Raw genomic sequence first — 26527 nt, forward strand, 5'->3', positions numbered from 1 at the left:
GAGCTGCCTGCTCAGATTAACCAACAAATGTGCTTTTTGGCACCCAGTGTGGGGCCAGAGGGATTCAAGATAATGACAGATTTGATAGGAATATGCTCTACTGGATTTATAGCTGGTACATCTGTTTAGCTATTAATTGATAGGCTGTTGCTCTCACCACAGGACTTTCTTGCTTTACTCTATATTGGAGTGCAGCAATTGGTCTTGGCTGTCCTTTGCTGTAGTGCTTTTCATTTTACCTTCCTGTGCTTAGGAACGTTTTGATAACAGCACTGGCTTCGTGTCTGGGCTGGACACTGCTGGTGTTTCTATACTGCTGTGGTAGGCATGCTGTAATTACAGTCTGAAATCTGGTTAAAGGGTCTGTGACCTGTTAATAACTCCATGCTGGAGCAGATAGACCTCAAAGTGTCTGTGGATGTGGATAGGTCCATAGTGAAGCAGGCACACCCCTGAATCACAGAATCATAAAATCATTTAGGTTGGAAAAGACTGCTAAGTCCACCACTAAATCATGTCCCTAAGCACCACATCTACATGTCTTTTGAATACCTCCAGGGATGGTGACTCAACAATATCCCTGAGCAGCCTGTCCCAATGCTTGACAATCCTTTTGGGGAAGAAATTTTTCCTAAGACCCAATCTAAACCTCCCCTGGTGCAATTTGAGGCTATTTCCTCTTCTCCTGTCACTTGTTACCTGGGAGAAGAGGCCAATCCTCACCTGGCTATAACCTCTTTTCAGGTAGTTGTAGAGAGTGATAAAGTTCCTTCCTGAGCCTCCTTTTCTCCAGGTTAAACAACTCCAGCTCCCTCAGCTGCTCCTCATAAGATTTGTGGTTCAGACCCTTCACCAGCTTCATTGCCCTTCTCTGAACATGCTCCAGCACCTCAACGTGTGTCTCGTAGTGAGGGGCCCAGAACTGAATACAGATTCAAGGTGCAGCCTCACCAGTGCTGAGTACAGAGGGACTGCCGTGGTTCTGCTGGCCACACTACTGCTGATACAAGCCAGGGTGCCCTTGGCCTTCTTGGCCACCTGGGCACACCGCTGGCTCATGTTTAGCCGGCTGTCAACCAGCAGTCCCACGTACTTTTCTGCGAAGTAGCTTTCCAACCAAGGGAAAGTCTGCAGCCTGTGGATAAGTCCATACCAGCATGGCAAGGGGAAGATTTAAATGCAATATTAAAACTTATAGCCTGGTTCAAAGGGACCAAGCGTGGAGATTGTAATGGATATAACTTTAAACTGTTGTAACCCATTGTTTGAGTTGAGTTATAGGAAGTACTACAGCAGAAACCACCTGAACAGAGGGCAAGCCTCACAAGAATACCTGCAAGTGTGACCCAAATTGAACAGGTTTTGGCAAACAGTAGCTCCACATAACACACTGCCTCTCCTGTCCTGAGCAATCACCATAACAGATGGAACCCCAGTCATGGAAGGAGGGAACTCAATGGGCATTTCATAGACATTTTACAGGGGTGGACCATAGATTAAAGAAGTAATATCTGTCTATAAATTAAAGGACATGGCGTGCGTGTGTATGATTAATGGAGATGTACTGGATAATGTAGGACTAGAGCATTACACAAATGATATAGAATATGTAGTAGAGATTGTACTGGTTTGGGCTACAATGGAGTTAATTTTCTTCATACCAGTTTGCATAGTATCATGTTTGGGATTTTTTTTTTTTTTGTAATTATAAATTTACTTAAAAGTTGCAGTTCATGTGGTGCTCAACTTTAGAATTAGATCAACATCTGAATAGTTACATATGTGTAGCCCTAGTACACTATAGAGGTACATTTTCATAACAACCAATCCTTCCATTAACCAGCAAGTTGAAAAACAAATAGATTACACAAAACTTTTTATTTTTTTATTGGCTTTGATTTGGCTGTATACCATTCATTTTTAGTCAGTACCTCCACAGCTACTGAAAAAAACCCCATATAAGAAGCTGAAAGAAGAGTGAGACAAAGATGGATTGAAACTAAACGGGAGGAATCCCCTGGTGCTAAATAAGGGAAGGGATCTGAAAACATAGGCGTGACACAGAACACGAAGTAAGAAACTGTCTCCTTTCATGTTGGTTTCGTATATTCAACACGTTCTTTAAAGATAACAATTCTCTGGAATTTTAACCAAATAGCTGAGTACTTGAGTTTGCATTTTATCGCTTAGCAACTCCTAATCTCCGTTTAAGAGTTTGCCCAGTACCATTCTTATCTTGAAGAGTTCCCTGAACACAATTAATTCTTTTCAGCCTTTGACCTTTCAGAGTCGTTTTCCTGCTTACTTTGGCTTTCTGCAAAACTGACACTGATGCAAAAGCTAAGATCTCATAAAAAAAACTTACGAGCAAAGTACTAAGAACTCTTGAAGCAGGAGTACCATCTCACTCGCAGCTAACCCAGCTGGGGAAGGCAGAAGACGCCCAGCTGAGGGGCAGATCTCGGCAAAATGGAGCTTGAGGATGATATCACCAAGGATCACAGAGGATCTTTGGAGGAAGTATCTTTAAAAACAACAGAGTACGTGAAGAAAAAAAACGTCCTGAAATACAAAGTCATCTGTGCGGTAAGTAGGTGCTGCTCTTCAGTGCTGCTAGTATAACAATTCTCAAATCTGCAGGATTTTTAGAAGTTTAATGCTATTAATATAATCATTCAGGGTACCTTGATAATCGGTGGTTAAAATTTTACTGCATGACTGCACTAGCTTCACTGGCAAATTTCTAAAGTTCTTCTGATACCTATCAAGCAATTTATTTTTTTTTCCGGCAGTTTTTGTTTTACCTCGTTAACCTGACAGCTTTATTGCTCAGCAAAGACATTGCTTCAATATTTTTAGACATTCAGTTAAGACAGATGCGTTTGTGGCCAAAACAGCCGCAGTTCCTTTTGCTTACTTTTTTGTCTTTCGATTTGTCGTTAACAAAACAGATCATGTAGGCAACACGTTGGCAAAAAACACTCAGAAAGCAAGGCACGGGAAAAGCCTAATTAACCATTTCGTTCAGTATTGTCAGTCCCACATCTCAAATATGGTGTCAACTTTCCCTCTTTCCCAAGGTTTTAAGAGTCATGCAGTTGCCTTATAAATAATAATGTGTTTTGTTATGGCTTTAAAACCTTTTGTTGTAACTTCTGTTTGTGACCACACAAGAAACAAACATTAGAGAGATATATATATTTTAGAAAGACTCAAGACTTAATTTTGAAAACAGCTCAATGAAAAAGAGAATCAAGATACTATATTTTTCAGCTCTGTGTCATCAGAACAATTTCATATGATACGATTTCCTATTTAATGCTGCATTGTTCAAGGATTGCATAAAACATTAGGCAAATATTGGAAATTGTGAAAAAAAATAAAGAAGAAAAATATGACTTTTTTTCCTTAAGTCTCCAGTAAAAAGCAATGAATCATGAGAAACAATGTAGGAAAAATGCATGACTGTGAAGGAAAGTAAATTATGCTTTAAAGCGCTACTTAGAAGAGTAAAGTGCATATTCGTGCACTTGTTTTCAAATGCCTACTTATACGAAACCCAAAATCTAAATACTGGAGGTGTAAACTGTTAATATTCTACACTGTTTATCTATGTTTTTGATAAACTATATGCATGAAGTACTTCCTTGGCAACTTTTTTCTGAAAGCTTAGGCAGAGAATTGTATGCTCACTAACAGTAATCGCATTGCCTAATAAATCCTCCAGAGAACAGAGTATATGCATTAGGAACAACTTTTCTATCCATAAGTAGCTGTAATCTTGAATTTAGACATAGAAGTTAGCTGTGGAAATCTTGAAGATTTGAATAGGTGCTATCAATGCTATTACACCTTAAGAATTAATGTCCCAAAATCAAGAGTCTTTGTGTAAATGTTATAATAAATGCAGCATCTTCTCTGTATACCAAATACAAGTTTTGGGGATTAACTTCAGCTGTCTTATTACTTGTAGCAGTTGAATTACTTGCTGCTGTAATAGCTGTACTTTCAATTTAGTATCATCTAGTTATGGCATTATTTATTATTAATTTCAATTACAAATGTAATCTCCCCAGTTACAACACGGGACTAGCCACAGGTTAAAAGTCCTTGACTTGTAAGCAGTTCACAAGGTGAACTGAATTCTTGTGCTTCTCTTGTCTTCAGGCTCAGAATGTCTCCGTTTTTTTGGTTGACAAGTTCAGAGAAGGGATAAGTTCAAAAGAAATCACATTTTCATAGAAATATTAATCATACAGGTAATTTCTAATAAACTTAACAGTTTATCACAGTTGTGAACTTTGGTTTTCCTGTGTCTATGAAACAGGTTCTGCTGTGTGCTTTGGTGGCTGTATCCCTGGGACTAGGTTTAGGACTAGGACTGAACCGTGGTAACCAGGAGCAAGGTATGTATGTTTATGATACTTTCAGCATAGTTACCAATGAAGATGGATCTGGTAAAGGCTTTCAGCAAAGGCTCTTTTATAGTGTAATGTAAATGATCTGTGGAAACTCACCACCTGTGAAAATAAAGCTCTTGCATTTTTCAAGTTGGACTGTAAAAACTGAACACTCACAGTCTATACTCGAAAAACCTATTCTAAACCTCCGAGTGCCTTGCTGATCTTTCCAGAAATGTGAAACCTAGTTCACAACAGATTTGAAAGTTTTATTACATTGATACTTTTGGGAAATTTGAGATATGCATTGTCTTATTACATATGACGTCTTTCAATATTTTGTAGAAAAAATTTTATTGGACCATCTTCAGGACTCATACTTTGAGTATATTAGTGCAGGTGGTTGATGCTTATAGTGATCACCAATTTTCTCTAAAAACTTAAATTTCTGTAAAGCTATGGTAAAAAAGGCATAATGGTTTGAATTGATGAAATGTTATTTTTTAGTTAGAAAAACAAAGTAGTGTTTTGATGAGCCAGATGAGAACAAACAAACACAGCACACAGTGAATTAAATAAAACACTTTCTTTAGAATCAGAACAACAGTAATCTCACATTGGATGAGTTTGAGGAAGCACAGTCTGTTTCTCATTCCTAACCAACACATTGTAGTTGTTTACCTAGTAGTTTATCAAGTCTTAGCTCCTTCTGAAGTCTTTCAATGCTATAGGCCTAGCAAATAAGGTGAAGTAGAACTGTAATTGTTTTTTGATGATGCGTGTGTTGTATTACAACTTTCTGTGTAAAATGTGTAGACACTCACTGGTTGAGTCTTCACTGATATTTACTTGAAGAACTTGCTCATAGCTGAAGTAAGTAATGGCACCAAATCAGCATGTTATGATTTTGGTGCCTCTGTATGCAGGTGTTATAGAGCAACCCTAAGTAGGGACTGACTAACTTTATTTGCAATTTTCATAACCAGACTTACTTGGGAAAGATGAATTAGCAACCCATGGTATTGCAGTGCAGACTGGGAGGTGCAACCTCAGCCCTGAGCATCATGCACCTTTGTGCAGCTGCGTTTGCTATGAGTGCAGTGGGAAAGAGTGTTGCAGTTAAGGAACAAAAGGAGTTACAGTCGAGGTGGGTGCTGGGGGATTGTGATCTTGGGAGAATGGGCCTAGAAAGGAATCAGGATTATCTGTCATTCTCTATGTTTAAAAATTAGCACAGAGATTGTGTATGGTGATAATAAAATTGTTTTTATATGCTTGAGTTTATATACTCAAGGTTAATTGCCTTATAGCTCCTGTAATAGTATTGACTATATCAAATAAAAGTTAATGAAGTACTAAATTCCTGACCTTGCACAGTTGTGTAAATATTGTGAAGAATTAGAAACATGGTCTAAAAATTATGAGAGGTATGAACAGTTCCGTTACAAACAGAGGAAAAGGTTCATATTTTTGTATTTATTTTTTTCTGACTCAGACTCATGATTCTGTATCATTTTAAATCACGTAGACCACCTGAACAACTCTGTGTTGTTCTAAAGCCACTGGATAGAGAAAAAATAAAATTAAGTACTCTAAACTTTAGCCAAAAAAGCACAGCATATACTTATGTATATTTGTGAAAAATTCTAACTCCTTCTTGACAGAACAGACTCCAGTCATAACACACTTAACTGTCAATTACTTCTTACCATCCCTACTTTTGACATGTCCATTTATGACCATTAAATATATTTTTTATTATTATTGTAATTATTTGCAAGGCTTTCTTGTGTTGAACAGTAGTTGTTGATTTAAGCACTTCAAGTGCAAGGTACAACATGAGAACTTTCTACATGTGAAACAAGCTGTCTAGCTTGAAAAAAGTCTTTTTAGCTCTGTGTGGTTTCTACACAGTGGATATGAAAGCCCAAATTTTGTAGGCAGTGCACCCTGCAAAAGCACAAACCTTGTGGGAGTTAGAATTGTACTGGCAAACCGGAGTAGTTACTTATACCTATCCCTGTCTAACACTGTGAGTGGAGAAGAAAACTGGAAATGCAGGTGCTCAGCATGGTTCAAACAGTATTTCTGCAGTACAGAGAATGTGGACGCAAGGTTTGTCCGTGTGGAGGCTAGTGTGGACCTGCAGGTGATGTTTGGACCTTTGCCCTGGTGTCCCCCAGGTGCCCTGTCCTGGCTATGGTGCTGGGGTGGGCCCTGGCTGCTGGTCCCTGCCCAGCTGCCCCTGGGGAACCCTCATGGCTCTGGGTGCCCAGCCCTGAGGGAGCCCCCATCCCATGAAGCTTTTTGGCAGGTAAATTAGGGAACGTCCAAAGTGGGACTCACTTTTCCTGTTTTGTCTCAGACCCAGAAATGAGCAAGGGAGATGCCAGTCTCCCCTTGCTCATGCTGGGAGTGTGGAACACCCAGGCATTGCCTCCTGTGCCACTGCTCCTGGAGAGACTTGTTGCAGAAGCAGCCCTGCCACAGGCTGTGGGCCAGCATGGTCCCAACAGTTGTCAGGACCTTCAGCACTCAGAGGAATTTCTACAGCTTCCATTTTGCCTCGTTGGCTTGTGTGCTAGTGGCTGCATTGGAAAATGACTTGGGAATTGGATTTGGGAAATTATTCAGCACGTTTCTCCTCGCAGCCTATGTCCATGACCCATTTAATTGACCTACCTGGGACAGGGTTATCCGAACACTCGGTTTTGCTGCCTTCTCCTTACAGTCAGCTGCAGGCACAAGTGCCATGACCCACGCAGGAAAGACGTGCCTGGCTGCCAGTGTGACAGTGGCTGCAAGGAGCGTCGGGACTGCTGCTGGGACTATGACGACACCTGCGTGGAGCCAAGTATGTTCCCCTACAAGGAGTGCTCACTGGTGTCCATTTTATTTTGAGTTTGTTTTTTTCACGTGACTGTAAAAGGAAAAGGGTAATTCTTGTATTTATGCAGTTATTACAGAAGTTATGTCATATTCCCTCAGGGGATAGAATCACAAAATAACACAATGGTTTATGTTGGAAAAGACCACTGGAGGTCATCTAGTCCAACCTCCCTGCTCAAGCCAGGTCCCCTAGAGCACACTGCTGAGAATTGTGTCCAGATGGCTTGTGAATGTCTCTAGGAAAGGAGATTCCACAACCTCTTTGGGCAACCTGTTCCACTGCTCTGTCATCCTCACGTAAAGTTTTTCCTCATGTTCAGGTGGATGTGGCAGTGTCAAGCTGCCTCTGCAGTCATATTGCTAGAAGGCCATAACTTGGTGACCTGACAGGACACAAAATCTTCTCATGTCTTTCTCAAATCAGATTCCTGTATTTTTGTCCCCTATGGATAAACAAAGCATTTGTTGTGCATATTTCCTGGCACATATAAAGCTGTAGATGAGCATGAGCAGAAAACATACATTATCTTTAAACAGAACCCTTGAAACGATTTGTGCTTTTGAAAATGATTGTTTCCTGGTCAGTTATGCTCTCCAGCCGCATGCAGACCTTGGTGAGGGCCTGGGATTGGAGGAGTCCATTTATCTTGCAGGGGACCAGCCCAGCTCTGCATCAAGACAAGGCTCCTCTCCAGTTACTGACTCTGCTTTCCCAGCAGCTGGTCAGATATTTCTTCATCTTTATTACTTTTTCTGTGGGCTTCAGCCCTTACTTCCCTTTTTCCACTCTGCCAGGAATCATGTGCAAGAGCTGGAAAAAGATCAGTTTCCTTCTCTTACTTCTCTGTAGGAGAATATGAAGTGGTTGAGATCTTCCTGGAACGATGGAAGGCATTGAGGAGGATGACTTTGGGGACACCTTTGTAAAATAATTATTCTGTAACTCTATTACAGAATTCAATGGCCAAAGAAATAGGCTTTATGTGTTAAGTGTAATGTTGAGTTTTCCTTTCAAAGAAAATTTGTAAAGCTACTCAAGCAGTATATGCAAATTGTAATTTTTTTTCTTTACCTGTCTGGGGGATTTCCACACAAAGGAGTTTACATAAGGTTCTGTGACCTGAACCATAATATTTTTCTTCCTGTTTTCAGCTCGATCTTGGAGGTGCACTAATTTCCGTTGTGGTGAGACAAGGATAGCTGGAAGCTACTGTTCTTGTTCTGATGATTGCTTGCAGAAAAAAGACTGCTGTGTAAATTACAACAGCGTTTGCAAAGGTAAATAAAAATGCAAAAAAATTTTCATTATAAATTATCCCATGAAATAGATAGATGGGCAAACATGGAAAATATAAATGTTAATGCATTTTTTCCTCAAGACTAGAGTCTGACAGTGACATTTTGGAAAATTAAGGTGTTTTGAGATAAAGCTTTTGGTATTTTTAACTGTGAAAAACAGTTTCTCAAGCACAATGTGAATGTGTGTCACTCATAAAAAGACAGAATGATTTGAATATTGCGGAAGTATACCAAGTGTGGGGGCTTTGGGTTGTTTCCTTTTTCTTTTTTTTTAATTTTTTTTCCAAGAACAGATGGAGACATTTTTCTGCTTCAAACTTCATGCAATCCAAAGTACATATTGTAGTAATCATCCCTAATTTAAAATTTCCCATCCTTTTTTTAGAACTCTATTTTCAGATTGTATTTCTTATGTTTTACTTATTTCTGAATATCTTTGTTTATGGCTAATAGTTTCATACAGGTTCTAGCTAAACACATAAAGGATAGCACTGGTATATTTCGATTACAGGAACCATATCTGAGGAGTATACTGATGACATGGTATCTGTTATCAGAATTCTGTTATATTGTGAAGTGGCAGAGATTTAAGGCAACCCAGCCAAATTATATTTGTTATCTAAACACAAACTGAAGCTAAACGCAGTCAGGTGTGTGAGTAGGTGCTAAATTGATTGAGCTGATGTACTTAAGTTTACTGTACATCCCTGCCATTGGCTGCTTATCAAGAAAGAAATTACCAGCTTTCTGTGGTGAACTGAGAACTTCAACAGACATTGCTTCTTCTATTTTCTTCATAATCTTTCCTTTTAAGATGCTTTATTTTTTTCGTATCTTATGGACCTCCCTTATTTCTTACAAAGAGATGGGCAAAGTTCAGAAGTATAACTGTGAAGTACATGGAAAACGTTCAAAGGAGAACAGAAAGAATTACTTGAAATTTGAAAGCTGTGGTCAACAAGGAAAGATTGAAGGAATTTGGGTGCTTTACAGTGTGCTGATTTTGGCCAACCTGGGGTTTAGCTTCCAGCTAGGGTTAAACCATGACATACAGAAAGAAAAAGAATGCTAAAGGGAGCCCTAAGTGTGTAAGTGGTATCTGCAAAAGATAAATGCAGTAATCCAGTGTGGACAAGATACAGTTTAAATATTTTTCATTTAAAACCAGAAAAAAACTAAGCTAAGCTTTCATAGTGCTTTCTTCTCCGTTTTGTTTGTTTGCTTCACTCTGTAGTATATGTGTTTTGTTTTTATAATTATAAGCAATTAGCCCTTCCAGGATTTGAGGGCTTAATAAATTGATTTCCAAAGGCATCTTTAGCACTACATTTCTGTATCAAAGCAGAAAAAATTCCAGGAAGTACTCTAAAACGATCATTCAGTAAAATTCTTTGTTCTTTTGGTGTGGTTTTTTTTTTTTCAATGCTAACTCAGTATTTTCTTTTTCTTTTAGGTGAAATATCTTGGGCAGAAGAACCATGTGTGTCCCTTGAAACTCCTCAGTGTCCAGCTGGGTAAGATAAAAAAATTTTGTCTTCTGAGCAAATAAAATCCTTGTGATGGTCAGAAATACTGCAGTGTTCTGAAGTAGATTTTCATATTTACTGAGAGTAAGGTTCCTGCTCTGAGGAATATTCTACAGAAGTGGTTGTGGCTAGGAATGCTTTTTCTTTCTAAAACCTTTGTCATTTTGTTGTACATTCATTGATCATTTACAGTTTAGAGCAGAGTACAGGAGTTCAAATCCAGATTAAAAGTCAGTCTGCAAAGACCTGGAAATATTATTAGACTTATCTCAAGGTTCATTTATCACAAATTGTTCATAGTCCATTTTATGTTACCGTATCGTATCTGTGGCAATTCAGATAAATCACCTTATGCAATCAATAATAAGTGTTAGAATCTGTGATTGCAATTCTTTAAGCAGCAGGGTTGTTTGGGGATTTTTTTGCTTCAATTATTTGTGGGAAGAAAGGTGTGTGAAAAAGAAAACTATGAAAGTAGCTTTATATCTAGAAATGCTAAAACAATTTTGCTATTTTTGCTGTGTTGCAGAATCATAGGTAGAGAATAGACAGAAACATAATTTTAAAGTTGTCCTCAAAGACAAATGACTAAATTTCTGGTTCAGTTATGGTATTTGTGATGTTATCCATTATTGTATTTTACTGCCAATTTAGTTTAATTATAGCAGTAAGACCATTAGTATTGTGGCTTCTTCATGGGTTCCTGCATGCACCTCCCGACATAGGTATAAAAATATACTTTTTAGGTTAACAAATAACTTGCTGAGTTAACACAGTTTCATAGGCTAAAGCTTATAAACTAGGAGAGGAGGGTTTCTTTACACCATTACGATATAAAGCTTACTTTAATTTCAGATTCAAATACAAACTGTATTTATGCAAACTATTGATGCCAGTGTAGTTCTCTCTTTTGGAAAGACCACTGTGAGTGAAAAACAAACTAGGGTAGTGATTACTCCCTGATGTCAATATGTAACTTTTTTTTAATAGTTATGACTCAAAGTATTACTCAAAAAACTGGTTTGGAGTCAGTTATCAGTAACTGCATTTTATCAATCATTTTATCTTCTAATATTTTCCAGACTTATTTAAAGAACCATTCCTATAAATTACAAATAGGGATTTTAATTCTTTTTAAAGATACTATGTGTAGTGAAGCCTGCTTCAAACTACATTTTTACAAAACTACATTTACTACATGGTCATAATTTTTATGTTTCTTTATATGTTTCTGAGGAGACTGCAGAATATATAATGATGTTAAAATAGACTGAGTTTGCAGAACTAGATGACTTATCTTACTGATTTTGTCACTCGATATTAAGAAAAGAGGTGCTATAGCACCAGCACTTCATAACCACTTTTTTCCACTTTTCTAACCATTTTTCTTTAGTAGTCCTTTTACATTGGTTAAAAGAAAGCATCCTTAATAACTTTGAAGTTTATTTCACCTCCTAGTTTGAATTTTTATAGCAGGTATTTAAATATTGTTCTAGAAATCAGCTGCAGTTTGTGTCTGTTTTATTGTACTTACAGTGTGAATTCAGATCTGAGTCTGTTATCCTTGTTTCTTTACCTAAAATCTTACCCTAAGCCCATTAGCAGCTGCTGCTTTTCTTTTGTAGCTTTAAGTTTAGTTTGTCAGGGGCCTGGAGGCAAAGAAGTGTTCTCCAGCTCCATGAGAGTTGGGAAACTTGAAAGATATAATCCACAAAGAGCACAGGCTGCTTAGTGATGTCTTCATAAAGGAAATGTGGTAAGGTAAGGGGTTAGCCAAACCTGACATTGCAAATACATGACATTTCTCAGCACTGAGGCTAATTGACCATAACTGCTTGCTGGGAGACTGCTGTACTTTTGCAGTCCTTGTGTGGCTGCCCTGAAAAATTTTTTAAAATGCATTAAGACTCAGGAGACAGAATTTATCCCATTTCTATGTACATATGTACTTTAGCTGTTCTTTAATCTGGGTTTGTATTTGGATGCTAGTCTGCAGAATTTCTGTTTATTCATACTTGTAATTAAATATCTTTAATTAAAATATTAACAAAACCCAGTTTCTTTTTCCAGGCTTAAAAAGTAACCAACACTCCAAACTTCTTTATCGTGATAAACTCCTATTTTCTTGTAGTTTTGATCTGCCACCACTTATTCTTTTTTCAATGGATGGGTTTAGAGCAGAATACTTGCAAACTTGGAGTTCTTTGCTGCCAAATATTGAAAAACTCAGTAAGTTACCAAGAGTGCTTTGATGACATTCTTTAAAATCTGCATGCAACCTCTCCAGTCCCTTTTGCTCCTGTCACGCATATGTGTTGCTCAGCAATAAAAAAATCAGAAATCAGGTTTCCCTCATCTGTTGTATATTTTCATTATTATATATTCTACATTAATTCTTATATTTGACTGCAGAGCAAATATGACTTTTTTTTAACAAGGCCTTTAGTACTGGTCAGCACCTTTTTATTAAATAAGTTGTTTAACACTGAGAAAAAATTATGGGGAAGAATTTCCTGCATTCTCTGTTCTGCATTGAAAACCAGTTGAATAGCTGTTAAGGAGATCAACATTAAAGTATAATACTAAGAGAAAATGCATTGGATTATTGGGAAATTTTCCTCAAAGATTGATTTTTTCAAGTCAGATATTTTAAGATGTTAAAGAGAAGCTCCATGTTTAAAAGTCTGACAGTGAATATGATTATATTAGACTTAAATGAAATATAAATTAAATATTGGTATAATTTAATATCTTGATATTATTGCAGTAAGGCTCAAGTAGCTATTTTCCAGTATTACTCAATATTGGGAGGAAGAGTAAGTTGAAGTTCTTCAGCTTGTGCTCTAAAGAGCTCTAAAAATGAGAGCCATTAGTGTACACTTGGTTAAAATTTCCTCACTTTATAGAGCTCTCAAGACACTTTGTACATGGACAAAATGTCTTCATATTTATTCATTTCTTCTCAGCAGTAATATTCTAAATTGACAGTATTTGTATCTCTTCTGAATATGTCATATTACATTTCTATAGTGCTCATTTGAAAACTTCGCCTGAATGTTACAAAGTACTAAATTTTACTAAATAGTTAACAATCTTCTTTGTGGATAATGACAGTATCCAGAAGCCTGAGCTTGAAGCAATGTGCAAACCTGACTTCTTGTGCAAATGGTTTATTCTTTGATGTCGTTCTGACTTGAAGGAACCTGAATCATTGAAGAAATCATGCATGCTGAAGTAGTGCTCAGTTCCGGTCTTTTGAAACAGGTGAAAAGGAAATGCCAAATTGACAAAAGGAACGAATACGATGCAATGAGTATGTTTCCAAAAAATACTTTCAAAAAAGAACAGATATTATTCAGCATTACTCATCTTTGTGGTCAATTACTTATGGACATTCATGCTTATATTTCTCATAAATCTACAGGAAATGGAAATTCCTTTCTTTGCAAAAGAGAAAATGTAATGTTGATTTGTAGCATAAAATATTTTCTCTTTATTAACTCCATTAACCTAGAACTTTCCATAGAGCTTCCAAGCTAGTTGTTACAAAATATGTACACTATGAATATATCCCCTTTACTGTTCAAGAGAAATCCATAAAAAATTATGCTGATTTTCTCATGTATTTGTCAATTATTCAGCCCTTCTTCAAACACTCTAAAAGCCTTTTTGTTTAGTACCTACTGGCACAGTTTTGTTGAAAACTTTCAGACTTTCATTATTTGCATTGTTTAGTTGAAATCAGCTTCCATTCTTTGACTGAAATTCTGTACATCAAAGAGTAAATTATTTGAGTATGAATGAAATAATCATCTGGCTACAGCTTAATATAGTTAAGACTTAGATTTAAAAATGGCATTAAGACATCTTCCAGTCTTCACATCTTTCTTTTGTGGTTAAATAAGTTGGATACTACAGTGGATTTAGACATTAGAGATGCTCAGGTGCTACATACCTTGGATTCATGAAAAGTAATGCAACGTTTGGAAATACAGGTAGGACACCTGGCGTGGGATTTGCTATATAGCAGGACACCTACATGTCTACATATGTCTACATTTGGACATATTCTTGGAGGTGTCTGCACGTAAGATGTTGAAATGCTCATTGAAGTCAGTGCCTTCATGGTTAGTACAGTCTGTATAGTGCAGTGCAAGAGCCTAGAGAACAAGGCAGCTCAACCGACAGACAAAGGGTGCCACAGGACAAATTCTTGCCTTAACCTATGTATTTAGTATTCTTCCGAGTGCCATGGCCTTCAGCAACCATATCAGAGGAACACAGATCTACCAACTTTCATGCAGATGCCTTGGACATTAGAGGATATCTGGAAAAGGCACTCAGCTCCAGTGCTTAAGCAACTGGTCCTTCCCTACTGGTCACCAATCAGCTCTGCAGAATATCTTGCTTGGCCTGATGTCAGGCTTCAATCTCATTGCATAAAGATGTATGTCTAGGATATTTTGGACCTCAGAAGTATCTGAGAAACTTATTTGGGTTGGCAGACAGGATGTAGGAGCAGCATCTAAGGCCAGGCAGGATCATAAAAGACTTTTCAAACAACCCTAGGCCTCTAGGATTTAGGCAGCTGAATTAAGCATCCAGGTCCACTGAGTACAATGGGACAGTAGGCTTAGCTCACAAGGAGACACCAGGAATGCAGGCATCTTATTTTGGGGTCATATTTCTCCATCTATTACTACAGCAGCTGCCTGTGGTGATTTTTTGTTTGTTTGTCTGTTTGTTTGTTTTTAAGACTGTTAGTTTTCAATTAAACAAATTATAAAAAAATTTATATTACTACCATGATCTGTTGCAGAAACATGTGGCACACATTCAAAATACATGAGAGCTGTTTACCCCACAAAAACCTTTCCAAACCACTATACTATTGTCACAGTAAGTGAGAATTTGCTGTTTTTCCTTTTCATTATCTGGATGACAGAGAAAGGATTTTGTGGTGCCAGTCTTTCTGTGGGACGTGGGAACTCAAGCTGTAGGTATAGAAGAGAGACAGAGATGCTGAAGCAGGCATGATCCATGTGGCTATATATGTATGCTATCTGACCCTGCCTGTGAGCCCGTTAGTCTTGATCTTTGTCAGTCTAAGTGGATACGGGTGAATATGGGTGCAGACACAGTCTGTGGATGACAGTATGTGTTAGGATGAGTCTAGCAGCTAATACACAGCCATGTGACATATGGGGTACTTAATCTATAGCACCTCATGTTTTAATGGGGCTGGGAAGAAAATATGGAAATTCAAGGAAACTTGGCAGACGCACTAAATTCATTGGCAGGAAGTTGATGATCTGTGTGAATTAGGAAAGTTTGTTCTGTTTCTCTGATAATAAAGTCCAAAAAAACCTGCAGTGTTGTAGCATTGCTTTGAAACATAGTTTAGGCTCCATTTGATTTCAAGACTAAGTATTTTATTTTGTTTATTTTCATTTTGCAGGGATTGTATCCAGAATCTCATGGTATCATTGATAACAGCATGTATGATGTAGTCTTGAATGAGCATTTCTCACTTTCAGGGATGGAAAAATTCAATCCTTCATGGTGGAAAGGGCAACCAGTAGGTTTCTTTCTCCTATAGCATTTTCTTAAGTCCAGAGTGACTCATGTGTCATACAATAAAACCACATAAAAAGGGAATAAAATGCAAAACTGTGCAATATATTTGCAGTAAGTACTAAATAACCTGTAGACTGCCTACAAAATTGCTTGCTTTTTATGAAAGTAAAAGAATCTTAAAAGATTAATTCTGAGACAACATTTTCACTGAAAGTGGTATTAGTAAAAAAAACCGTTTAAATATTTTGACTAGTATTGGAATGGATTTCTTGCCACAAGGAGCCACAGTAAATTTTTGGTATCATTTGATTTTGGGGTATTTTTTTGTTAGTCTTTTGGCAACTAACTACAAAATGAAATCTGAAAATCTAATTCCAAATTATATCAATTTACAAATACACTTAAAATGTTCAGGCATATAAAAGCAAGGAAGGGAATAGCAAAAAGCTTGATTTCTAGAAAAATTAACAATTATGTATAACATATGGCACATTTCCTAACACTCCCCAGTTGTACCTATGGCTATGGTTACTATTATTAGTTTAGCAGAGATATCAAGCTGTAATAATGGTACTAAAAATAAAAAAAAATTACATAAGCAGTATATAGTACATCTACTAATATCATCTACTAATATACATTGATATGTGTATGTGTGTGTGTGTGTGTGTGTGTGTGTGTGTGTATCTGTGTAGTCATGTTTATAATATACTCAGATACATGGATTTTGGTGCTATTGATTCTTGAAGGATTACATCAAGTTTGTAACAGAACCATAGCTGCACTTTTTAGAATTAATAGAAATATTCTCTCTTATAATCAAATAATATAATTAGACCATATTTAGAATAAAAATAGGAATAGAATAGAATAGGATAGAATAATTTCAATTAGAAAGGACTTACAATGATCTTCTAGTCCACTACCTGACCAGTTCAGGGCTGAGCAAAAGTTAAAGCACGTTGTTAAGTACATTGTCCAAATGTCTCTTAAAAACTGACAGGCATAGGGCACCAACCACCACTCTAGGAAGCCTGTTCCAGTGTTTGACCACTGTATCTGAAAAGAAATGTTTCCTGCTGTCAAGTCTGAATATCCCTGAGGCAGCTTTGAACCACTCTTCATCATCTTCATGATCCATTCCACTGGTGTTTGCCAGAGGAAGAAGGATCATTGCCTATTGCCAATTATGGAAGTACTTGTATGATTTTTTTCTTTGCTGACAATATCGAAGAAATGACAACACTGTTTCTTCCATGCTACTAATTTTTCTTCAGAATGTGCACATAAAAAACAAACTTCAAATCAGATATAGTCGTTAGGCAACTGTGTGATGTGTGAATGAAAAAAGAAAAATGCATGCTTGTAGCACATATTTCTGATCCAATTATGTATTTCTACTTTAGTGATCTGAGGTCCTCCAGTGATGTAAATTACATAAAATAATTTGTTTGTATCTTTACCCATAGATCTGGCTGACAGCAATGTACCAAAATTTGAAAGCAGGCACTTTCTTTTGGCCAGGCTCTGATGTTCAAATTAATGGAACATACCCGAACTTGTACACCATATTCAACAGGTAAGATTTAATAGGGCTTGTACTAAATTCCTGCAAATTACTCCAAAAATCCAGATTGCTATTTGACAGTTGAAGGAAGGAAGTTAAGTACAAGATTTTTAAACAAGTCTGACAGATAAATGCCATGTCACATCATCTAGGTTTTGCCATGGAACTACCAAAAATAGTTGAAATTTTCAAAACAATTCGGGGGATTCACAATGAGAAAGTCAAAGGGTACTGTGTATTCTGCTCTCCTAGATGGTTTTGAAAGTTTCAGCCAACTGCAAAACACTAGGAAAGCATCCTGGAACCGATTAGTAGCCACTGCTAAGCTGCTCCAATGACTGCCATATTTCCATGCATAAAATCTACACATATTATACAGGTCTTTAAAAATACTTGCACTTGAGAATAAGCTTTCAGATAACCTATAACCTAACAAAATGAACACAAACTTGGAAGCCATGGCAAGAGGCTATGAGAGACAGAAAGTAATTGAAGAGAGGATGCTGGATAGGGAAGTTACTAAAGGAAGATGAGTTCTAGATCAACTCCCTCTAGTCTTGCTTGCATGTTTAATAATGTGCACTCTGCTGCTGAATCATAGTTCTCTATGGTTTTTTTTTAGCTAACTCATAGGTTCCACATGTGAAGTAACAATTACCTTCATAGTTTTTTTATGGGGTTTTTTGTTGGTTTTTATTTGTTGGTAGTGGTTGGTTGTTTGGGGTTTTGTGGAGTTTTTTTGGTGTGGTTTTTTTTGTTTGTTTGTTTGTTTGTTTTGGGGGTTTTTTTTGTTATGGAAGGCATTGTTATTAGTAAATTATTTCTAAATTTTCGTGATGATTTCAGGACATTTCCCTGATTCTTTGCATTTACAAAGATAATCTAAAGCAAACACATAACTGTAAGTCTCTATAGATAACAGGCTTTGCAGTGATGTGTAGGATTGGTACTCAGAAAACACTTGAGTACTGTAACATAAAGCTTGTGCACAACTTTGAGGTAAAGCAGAGCTATTAATGGGTAACTTCTTTCACAGGAGAGAAAGCATGATCTCACAAAGATTTTGATGGGGATATTACTTACTTTTAAAATATGAAAGTCTAAGGTTTATGCATGCTGGAAAGAATAAAAATTATTCTGACTTATACTTTAGATTTATTTCCTGAATTTGAAATCTCTTTCTTTTGCTTGCATATATTTATAAACATATGAGTAATCCCATCAACTTCACGTTTGTGTTGGCAAAATCAGGATGTGTCTAATTTACCATTAGAAGTGAGTAACAGTCAAGCAAAAATGAGAATAATAAAACTAATGACTGGTATGTTGTTAAAATGCGTAATTTTTGAGTTCCAAATCTGTGACTTTATTACATGACTAGAGTCTGGACACTTTCTCTGTATCTTGGAATTAGAAGCACTTATCAGAAAGTCTTGTTAACATAAACTTTTTTTTTTTTTTTCCAGTTCAGTTATATATGAACAGAGAATTTCAGGAATATTGAAATGGCTTGATAATAACAAATCTGAGAGGTAATGCTTAGTGATGTCCAAGAGACTATAGATTAGAAAGGTTTTAATGCTTAACAATTGAAATTTCTGTAGATGAATCATCATCTCAAATGATAATTTGCAGAACTTAAATCTGTTCTATAAGAACAGCTAATAATTTTCAGGATCAGGCTGTACATACAAAAGATGAAAAAATGAACTTATTTCTGAATGGGGTGAACTGTTGTAAAAGTTTTATTTTATTGTTGTGTCCTTTTTCTTGATGCATGGCCTAGAGGAAACATGGAACATTCAGTTTCTGGTCTATGGATAAAAGATTTCATATGAAAGATATTGCACAACAAAGGTTAAATATTTGATAGTAATTGCAGGAAGTAATTCAAGATGGAAATTGTATATCTGTACCGATTGTGGTGTTAATTCTGTGACATGTAAGAAAGTGAAATCTTTTATATGATAATATACAAAATCCTAATGTGCAGTTAGGAGACGCTCTCTAGAGCCTCACTGCTCAGTCGGGAAGAGATCCTTTAGATGGTAGTTCCATTTACATCTCAAAAAGGAACAGCTTGTTCTGGTGTCTGATGTCTTGAATTTTTTCAGAGTGATTTCTGGATACCATTGAAGACACTAGGTACTGTTTTGGAAATGGTAATAGCCTGTGTTGTTTAATTACAAAACTCAAAGGAAGTTGAATGATTATATTTGCTGTATGGGCTTTTAAGGTTTGCTGTATGGACTTTTCAAGTTTCATTTAATATTTATTTTTCAAGTAAAAGTGTTCTTTTCAAATGTTGCCTCCAAGTCCTCTTAATATGCTATTCTTATTTATTTCTAACTTGAGGCCTGATTTCTACACTTTATATATCGAAGAACCAGATTCTTCTGGACATTCATTTGGACCAGTTAGTGGTGGTGTAAGTAGCTTATACTTTTCTTAGACTAAATCACACTAAAAATGGTGTTGTACTATGCATTTAAACAATTTATATACCTGGATAATAGATTAAAAATTGCCATGACTGTTTTATGAATTTTTACTAAGAACTTTTACTTGTGGTTGAGCCCACTGTTATGATTCCAACACTGTGTGTGAATCAAAAGAGCTGTATCCAAACAGACTAGCAGAAAACAATTTAAGATCATACTATTAGAAATAATATTAATGATTAAGTTCAGACTGAACTTTAATTATATTGCCAAGTGATACTTGGAAGCATGTGGCCAGACAAATCCTTAGAATTGTCTTTTATTTATTCCTAACACTGTACTTCAATGTTTCTTAATTTGTTACCCAAAAATATTATATTTCTACTTGCATGCAGGCATAACGTTCAGCCTTTAAGGATCTTAGGACTTTTGATATCAGCTCCTTCCTGGAATGGCCTTCTTTAATATATTTGAAAATGGTTTTCAGCAAAAGGCTCAGGGTTTTTTTGTACATAAAGGGCTTATTGTATGTGTAATTGCATATGTGCACATTGTCCAGGCACACAAGACATTTAAGAGTGCAGCAGTTAGGAGAACAAGTAGGGTGCCAGTGCTCAGACGTGGAGCTCTCAGACTCAATTGAGTATCACTCTTACTGTAGGACTTAGAGAAGAAATATAAGTCAGCTGTGCCAAGTAGGAAGAGGCATCCTCTGTGAACAGCTGCAGCGTGGGCTGTGCTGGATTTCTTTCCTTTTACGTCAGTGGGGGTCAGTGGTTTCTTGTAGGAAGTTTAAAGGGACTGTATGTGTGAGACAAAGGCACTGTGCCTTCTTGGATGTTATACTGGCCTTACAGATAATACATGTGTGTTAATATCTTTGAAGCACCACTTATTGTTAGTATGATGACATGTTCATAGTAGAACAAAAATAGTATTTAATGTTATAAATATGATATTTTTATATAAATTTGGGAGTGAGGAACAAATTCGATCTGAATGTGTTCCTTTATTCCTTTCAATAAACACGTTTTAACACTTAGTTTTTCTGGAGTAGCAGAAAAAATTATTTGTGAGTCTTTTTAAGTTGAATATACTGTGGTAAAGTAGTGGAATTCTGCACATCTATACTCTAGTGGTAATGGAAAGAGAAAAGAGGAAGCAATATTAAGAACTAGAAAACTAATAGAAAAGCTCACTTTTTTGGACTTTGATGATTGCATTTAAGTGAAAACTTGAAATCAGAAAGAAAAATTCTAATGTAACTGGTTTATCTCACAGATAATTAAAGCCTTACAGGTAGCAGATCAAGCACTGGGGATGCTTATGGATGGACTTAAACAAAGAAACCTCCACAACTGTGTAAACCTCATTGTTTTAGCTGATCATGGTAATATATATACTTCTTTTTTTCAATCTGAATTTTACAGAGTAACTGTTTTCTTCCTCTGTGTAATATATGTGCTTACTAGTTTTAATCTATTTTATAATAACTTTATCTTCCTTGCCATATATTGCACATAAAAAATAACTGTTTCTATATTGTCCTTTAGGGATGGAGAAGACCTACTGCAAACAGTTAGAATATATGACTAATTACTTCAATCAGGTTGATTTCTTCATGTATGGTGGGCCTGCAGCCCGCATTCGAGCACAAAATGTTCCAAAGGACTATTTTACCTGTAAGTGGGGATAAATCCTGGGATTGCATAATCAATACAGCAGGAAATAAATATATAAATAAGGAAAATGGATAATCAGTAATAAACAACAGAGTGAACCTAATCATCCATGAAACTCGTTTGGGTATTTTTTGCAAGAATGACCTCTTTAGATGAAATTGAAGGTTAGAAAAGCTTGTTTCAGACTCTAATTTGTATTTTCTTGGCATAGAGAGATGAAGCAAAGGTAGTTTTATTGTTTTGAACCAGAATTCAGGTCCTTTGTAAGTGCATTGCTCTTCACAGATTTCTTGTACAACATTGGCAGAGTCGATCTTTTTGAAGCAGAGAATATTTCTAACTGGGTGTACAAAGTTACAGAATCTGAACCTTAGCACAGTGGAACCTAAGCCTTGGTTGAGCCCTTTAGCTAGTGTCACAAAAGAACAGAAAATTGAAACCATGTGAGCTGACTCTGACTTAAAATAGGTACCATTGCTACCAGACTGGAAAAAAAAAATCCCAAACCTTTTTGTGTCAGGGAATAGAATGCAGGTAAGATCATGGAAGTGCTCTGTGTATAGACTTTATAGAATTTTTAAAGTATTCTTAGAGGCATATTTCTTGCAGATCTCAAGTAAGAGCTGGGACCCTATTGCAATTTTTATTTGTCCTTTCTAATTGTATTTATACGTGTAGGCACAATATTTATACAACATAAAGAAGCCTTTCCTTGGTTTAAGTAGAAAACAGTCTAAGTCAGACAGAGGCAGAGTAATGAGGGGAGGAGAAAATAATGATGTTTCGTATGTGTCTCAATCTCAATATAATTGTTGACTTATTTCCTTTAACAGTCTTACTTTTCTGTAGGAATTTTTCTTCTGTAAAATGCTCAGATTTGCTTTTAGAAAGCTAGTATCAAATGGTCAAAAGTCACTCTTTGAAAATTTGAAAGGTGAAAGTACTAAGACAGACTGAAATTTTTTTCTGTGACTGTTGCTGGAAGTGGAATACAAAATGAGTACTCCAGGTCCAGCTCAATGTAAAAAAATTTATACTTTAAACAGAGGTTAGATGAAACAAAAACCCTTGGGTCTGATGATCTATCAGCTTTAGGTGTTGGCAATCATCACCATGGCAGTTTTCTACAGTCTGTCTTGATGTACCCAAAGAGCTAGGCACTTCCACAGGCACGCTTACAGGCAGTTACCCTTGGAAGTGTAACATTCCTATGTTACTGACAGTTACCTTTGGAAACATAACATTCCTACCTGATATGTCTTTACAAACTAGTAAAGAAAATCAATTTCAGAGACAGAAAGCATGTTGAAATTTTTCTCATGAGGCTTTGGACCTTCAGCTGTTTGAATGTGTGTTAATTCATCTTTTCTTTTTAACAGTTGACTCAGAAGGAATTGTTAAAAACCTCACAGTGAGTAAATATTTTCATAACATTTCCTCATAGCTACTCTTAATAGAACTAGCACAGTTTGTAAAAAAATGAGACTACAGTGCCTGTTTAAATAGTGTACTAACTCCAGTGTACTGTAGGAGGCAGTTCTGGAAGTTGTTCAAAGATGATGCACCAAGGTTTGCCATAGGGGACCTCTGTTCAGAGCAAAAGATTTTTCTGTACTTCACTTTGAAAGAGGAGTGGTGGACTTTACATGGAGAAAGTAGGATATATCTTCATTATAAGACACAGTACAGCACAGAGATGCTTCACATGACAGGCATCTATTAGCACTGGACCACAACTGCTGCAGCTAGGCTAGGTTAAAGTAACTTTTCCAAACAACAGATAATGACATTGTAGAATATGTTGCCACAAGTGTTGTAGAGGCTGGAAATAAAAATAGGAAAGGGGGATTTTAGACACATTAATACAGGACAACCCTGTAAGGGCTTATAAACATGATCCACAAGGAACCTCTGACTTGAAAAAAATTCCTGAAACCTACAGGAAACCAAGCAGGTACAAGAAAGAAGCTTAATTTGATACTTGATACTTGTTCTTACACACTTTCTCTAAGTATCTGATTCTGGGAATTTTGGAGATCTGATCTGAAGCAGAGTACCAGGCGAGATGGACCTCTAGCATGAGGCAGTGTGGCTCTTTTAAGATTTTTATGATGTATCACTTAAATACTTGCAATGCTTTTATGTATGTTGCACCACCCCTGGGACCCATACTGGTATTTCTGCTTGGGTCTCTGCCATGCTGTGTGGATGTAGCACATAAGGGCAGATCCAAGTTTGTCTGTGTCTCCCGTATTGCTCCCATGGCTCTTTGTGGGTACACTTTGACAGCTGAGCTCTGAAGGATGCAATCAAAGGAGTGCAGAACAGAGTGCCAAACAAAGGAAGTCCAAGCCTATTTCTTTTATTGAAAGATGATGTCACAGTGCATGTTTTTTTTCTTACACTGTTTTAGAGAGATAATTCACTGCCTTGTTTTTTTTAGTGTTCAAGATATACATTAATACATCTGGGATGAATGTGGTAGACAGACTAAAAAACTTGTAGGACAGTTGTCTTTTTGTATTTCTTTGCATTTACAATTTACAGTGAGTTAATAATTTAAACTACTTACTCTCTATGTGCTGGCATAAATTCTCTTTCTTTTCTTCATTCTTTTGTATGACTTGTCCTAGGGCAAGCAGTAGACAGAAGTTCTAGTACTTTTAGAACAAATGCTTTCTGTTTGGAAAAATTCTGGGCTCCCCATTGGACATGTCTCTGATAAAGCACCACTAGATGTCTTCCTTTAACCTGTTTAACAGCTCAGTTATGCAATATTACACTTAGCTTTTGCCTGCCTTTGAAGTTCAAAGGGCGGTGAACCTTCCTGTTTAATTTTTTTTTTGATTCTGAATGCCTAGGAGCATGTCCTTTATTCACCAGCATCCAAAGCAGATGCAGGAGTAGGATACCAATGGTTGGAAATAGCAGAAGAGCTTTTCAGTGCTACATCCCTTACCTCACTATATGACATGGAGTCTGTTGTATCAAAGAGCACTGAGGGGAATATCACTAAATGCATGTTCTCAACCTCAGTTGAAGCTGTTACTGCTAATAGTTGCAGAGATGTGATATCTCTTCCTTTATGGGAATAGCCTGGGATCAGGATACGTCCTCTTTTCTATTCACAAATGGTTAGTGTATTTTGTCCCTCTCAAGTTCTTAGAATGAGGGGTTTGGACAGAGAAGGGAATTGTGTGTTGTATATTAATTGCTGATCAACAGATTTAAAGTCGTATTTTGATTTCCTCTATTTTTCCCTTTAATTAAACCTCTTCTCCTGGGCTAGCAAACACATTGAATCCTTATTTTTCATGTGCATGGATTCCTCTATGCTTCTTCGATGACTACTGAGGCACACTTACTTCACATGTTAATCTCATTCTGTGCAGACCATACAACTCAAGTACTTAGAGGTGAAGATGTCAGATCAGACTCTAAGCATGCTATAGTTTGTACAGCCTTTGTGGTGAAAGAGGTCCACTTCTGTGGCTTAGCTATCTTGCTAACAGCACTTCCCTCAGCATTTTAGATGTTCTGTGGAGTCCCAGGGCTGGATTCCCTATCAGGAGCAACACTTCTGAAACTTTGCCATGATGCTTGCAGCCAGCTGGAATGGCTTCTAATGACCATGTATAGTTAAGTCTTTGCAGTATGTCATATGGTTATCATTAGGCTCTCAATTCCAAGCTCATTCATGGCATGCCTACTAACACAACAGTTTTGAATGATATTAACACATTAAATGTGGATGTAAAAGCTAAGACCTTTAGGTAACAACTGAGCAACGGACATTTACATAGCACGAGAGTACATGTTCAGGCTTGCAGCTGAAACCCTAGACCACAGTCTATGTTATGTATACTTGGCTTGCTTTGTTATTTATTGAATGGTGAAGTAACAGAATATGGCAGAAACAAACTGCCAGGGAACTTTGTCTTGTAAAGTGTAACCTTACCAACTAGATGCCAGTGATATTAGTAGGAACAGATAGACTAAACACTACTAGTGAATGTCTTTCAGCCTTGGGTGTACCTTTACCTCAGTATTTGTGGACTTGGTATACATATTATATATACCATATTTTTGAACAGTTCCAAAAAAGGGCCACTTTTCCTTCCATTGCTTTCTGGGCCAAAAATGACATCTGCAGGTTATCTGAGAAGCTATTTGTGAATAATGGGCTCTGTGATTACATTCATGTCACTAAGATGTTTGTGATAATTTTGAATGATGGGTGGTTTTTTGAAACAGTGAAGCTCATGACTGGACTCTTTGCTCTTGCACAGTGCAAAAGCTCCCCTCAGCACTTCAAGCCCTATCTGACGCCTGACTTGCCAAAACGATTCCACTATGCTAACAACATTCGTATTGATAAAGTTCATCTTTTGGTGGATCGACAGTGGCTGGCTGTGAGGTAACATAATTTGTGTGACTGTTACCCTATTTTTTTCATCCCATTCTCATCCTTTTTATTTCCTTCACAGACACCTCATTTCCTTTAGGCTTGTTACATTTCCATGTTTGTTAAATTTAAAATCTGTACTATGTGTAAAAAGGATACATGCCTCATACATAAAGCCAAGAATGTGTTATTAGTGTGATTCAAACTTCAATAGTCTAATACAAGAATCATTATTATTTCAGATTAAATTTTTACAAAAAAAAAAATAAGTAAAAAGAAAGTAAAGAAATGAATATTACCTCACAGCAAAATTCTCAAAAATCACAGAGTCACAGATATGCTGGGTTGGAAATAATGCAATTAAAATTGTTATATAAAGCATTCTAGTATCTAGCCCTTTTCTTGACATTGCAGTCACCCCTCCGCTGCCCTTCTGGGTTCTAAGGTTGATAGCTTCAGTCTGGTGCATGTGTGGATATGGCCAATGACAGTATTATGAGTCCTTCACCAGAAGGAATGTGTCCGAGTTTTTTCCTCAGTCTGTGATCCGAATAGGTTCTTCCCATATGTGTGCTAACACTATAGTTTGCTCATTCTTCGCTGATCTGCAAGTAAACATTACTTCTCAGTTCACTAGATATGGTGCATTCCACAAGTGTCAGATGTACTTGTATTATCGTGCAAAGATAGGTTGATAAGGTAACAAGTTAGACATAACCACCTGGTCATTACCAAAAAATG

At 36.8% G+C, this 26527-nt stretch overlaps 1 protein-coding gene across 2 annotated transcripts in view; it reads left to right on the forward strand.

The window, feature by feature from the left end:
- Positions 1 to 2273: 2273 nt before the first annotated feature.
- Positions 2274 to 26527, forward strand: part of ENPP3 (ectonucleotide pyrophosphatase/phosphodiesterase 3) — a 43980-nt gene continuing 19726 nt past the window's right edge. For both annotated transcript variants that reach the window (XM_017830454.1, XM_017830445.1), the window contains exons 1-15: positions 2274 to 2586; positions 4328 to 4406; positions 7132 to 7254; positions 8442 to 8567; positions 10042 to 10102; positions 12246 to 12343; positions 14934 to 15013; positions 15573 to 15692; positions 17161 to 17270; positions 18725 to 18790; positions 19614 to 19686; positions 20981 to 21089; positions 21253 to 21381; positions 22761 to 22792; positions 25671 to 25798. In XM_017830454.1, coding sequence (XP_017685943.1) covers positions 2470 to 2586; positions 4328 to 4406; positions 7132 to 7254; positions 8442 to 8567; positions 10042 to 10102; positions 12246 to 12343; positions 14934 to 15013; positions 15573 to 15692; positions 17161 to 17270; positions 18725 to 18790; positions 19614 to 19686; positions 20981 to 21089; positions 21253 to 21381; positions 22761 to 22792; positions 25671 to 25798 — 1451 coding nt within the window. In that variant the 5' untranslated portion in view covers positions 2274 to 2469. The remainder of the gene's footprint in view (positions 2587 to 4327; positions 4407 to 7131; positions 7255 to 8441; positions 8568 to 10041; positions 10103 to 12245; positions 12344 to 14933; positions 15014 to 15572; positions 15693 to 17160; positions 17271 to 18724; positions 18791 to 19613; positions 19687 to 20980; positions 21090 to 21252; positions 21382 to 22760; positions 22793 to 25670; positions 25799 to 26527) is intronic.

This window comes from Lepidothrix coronata, unplaced genomic scaffold (assembly GCF_001604755.1).
Source record: "Lepidothrix coronata isolate B3197 unplaced genomic scaffold, Lepidothrix_coronata-1.0 Scaffold5, whole genome shotgun sequence".
Lineage (NCBI taxonomy): Eukaryota > Metazoa > Chordata > Aves > Passeriformes > Pipridae > Lepidothrix > Lepidothrix coronata.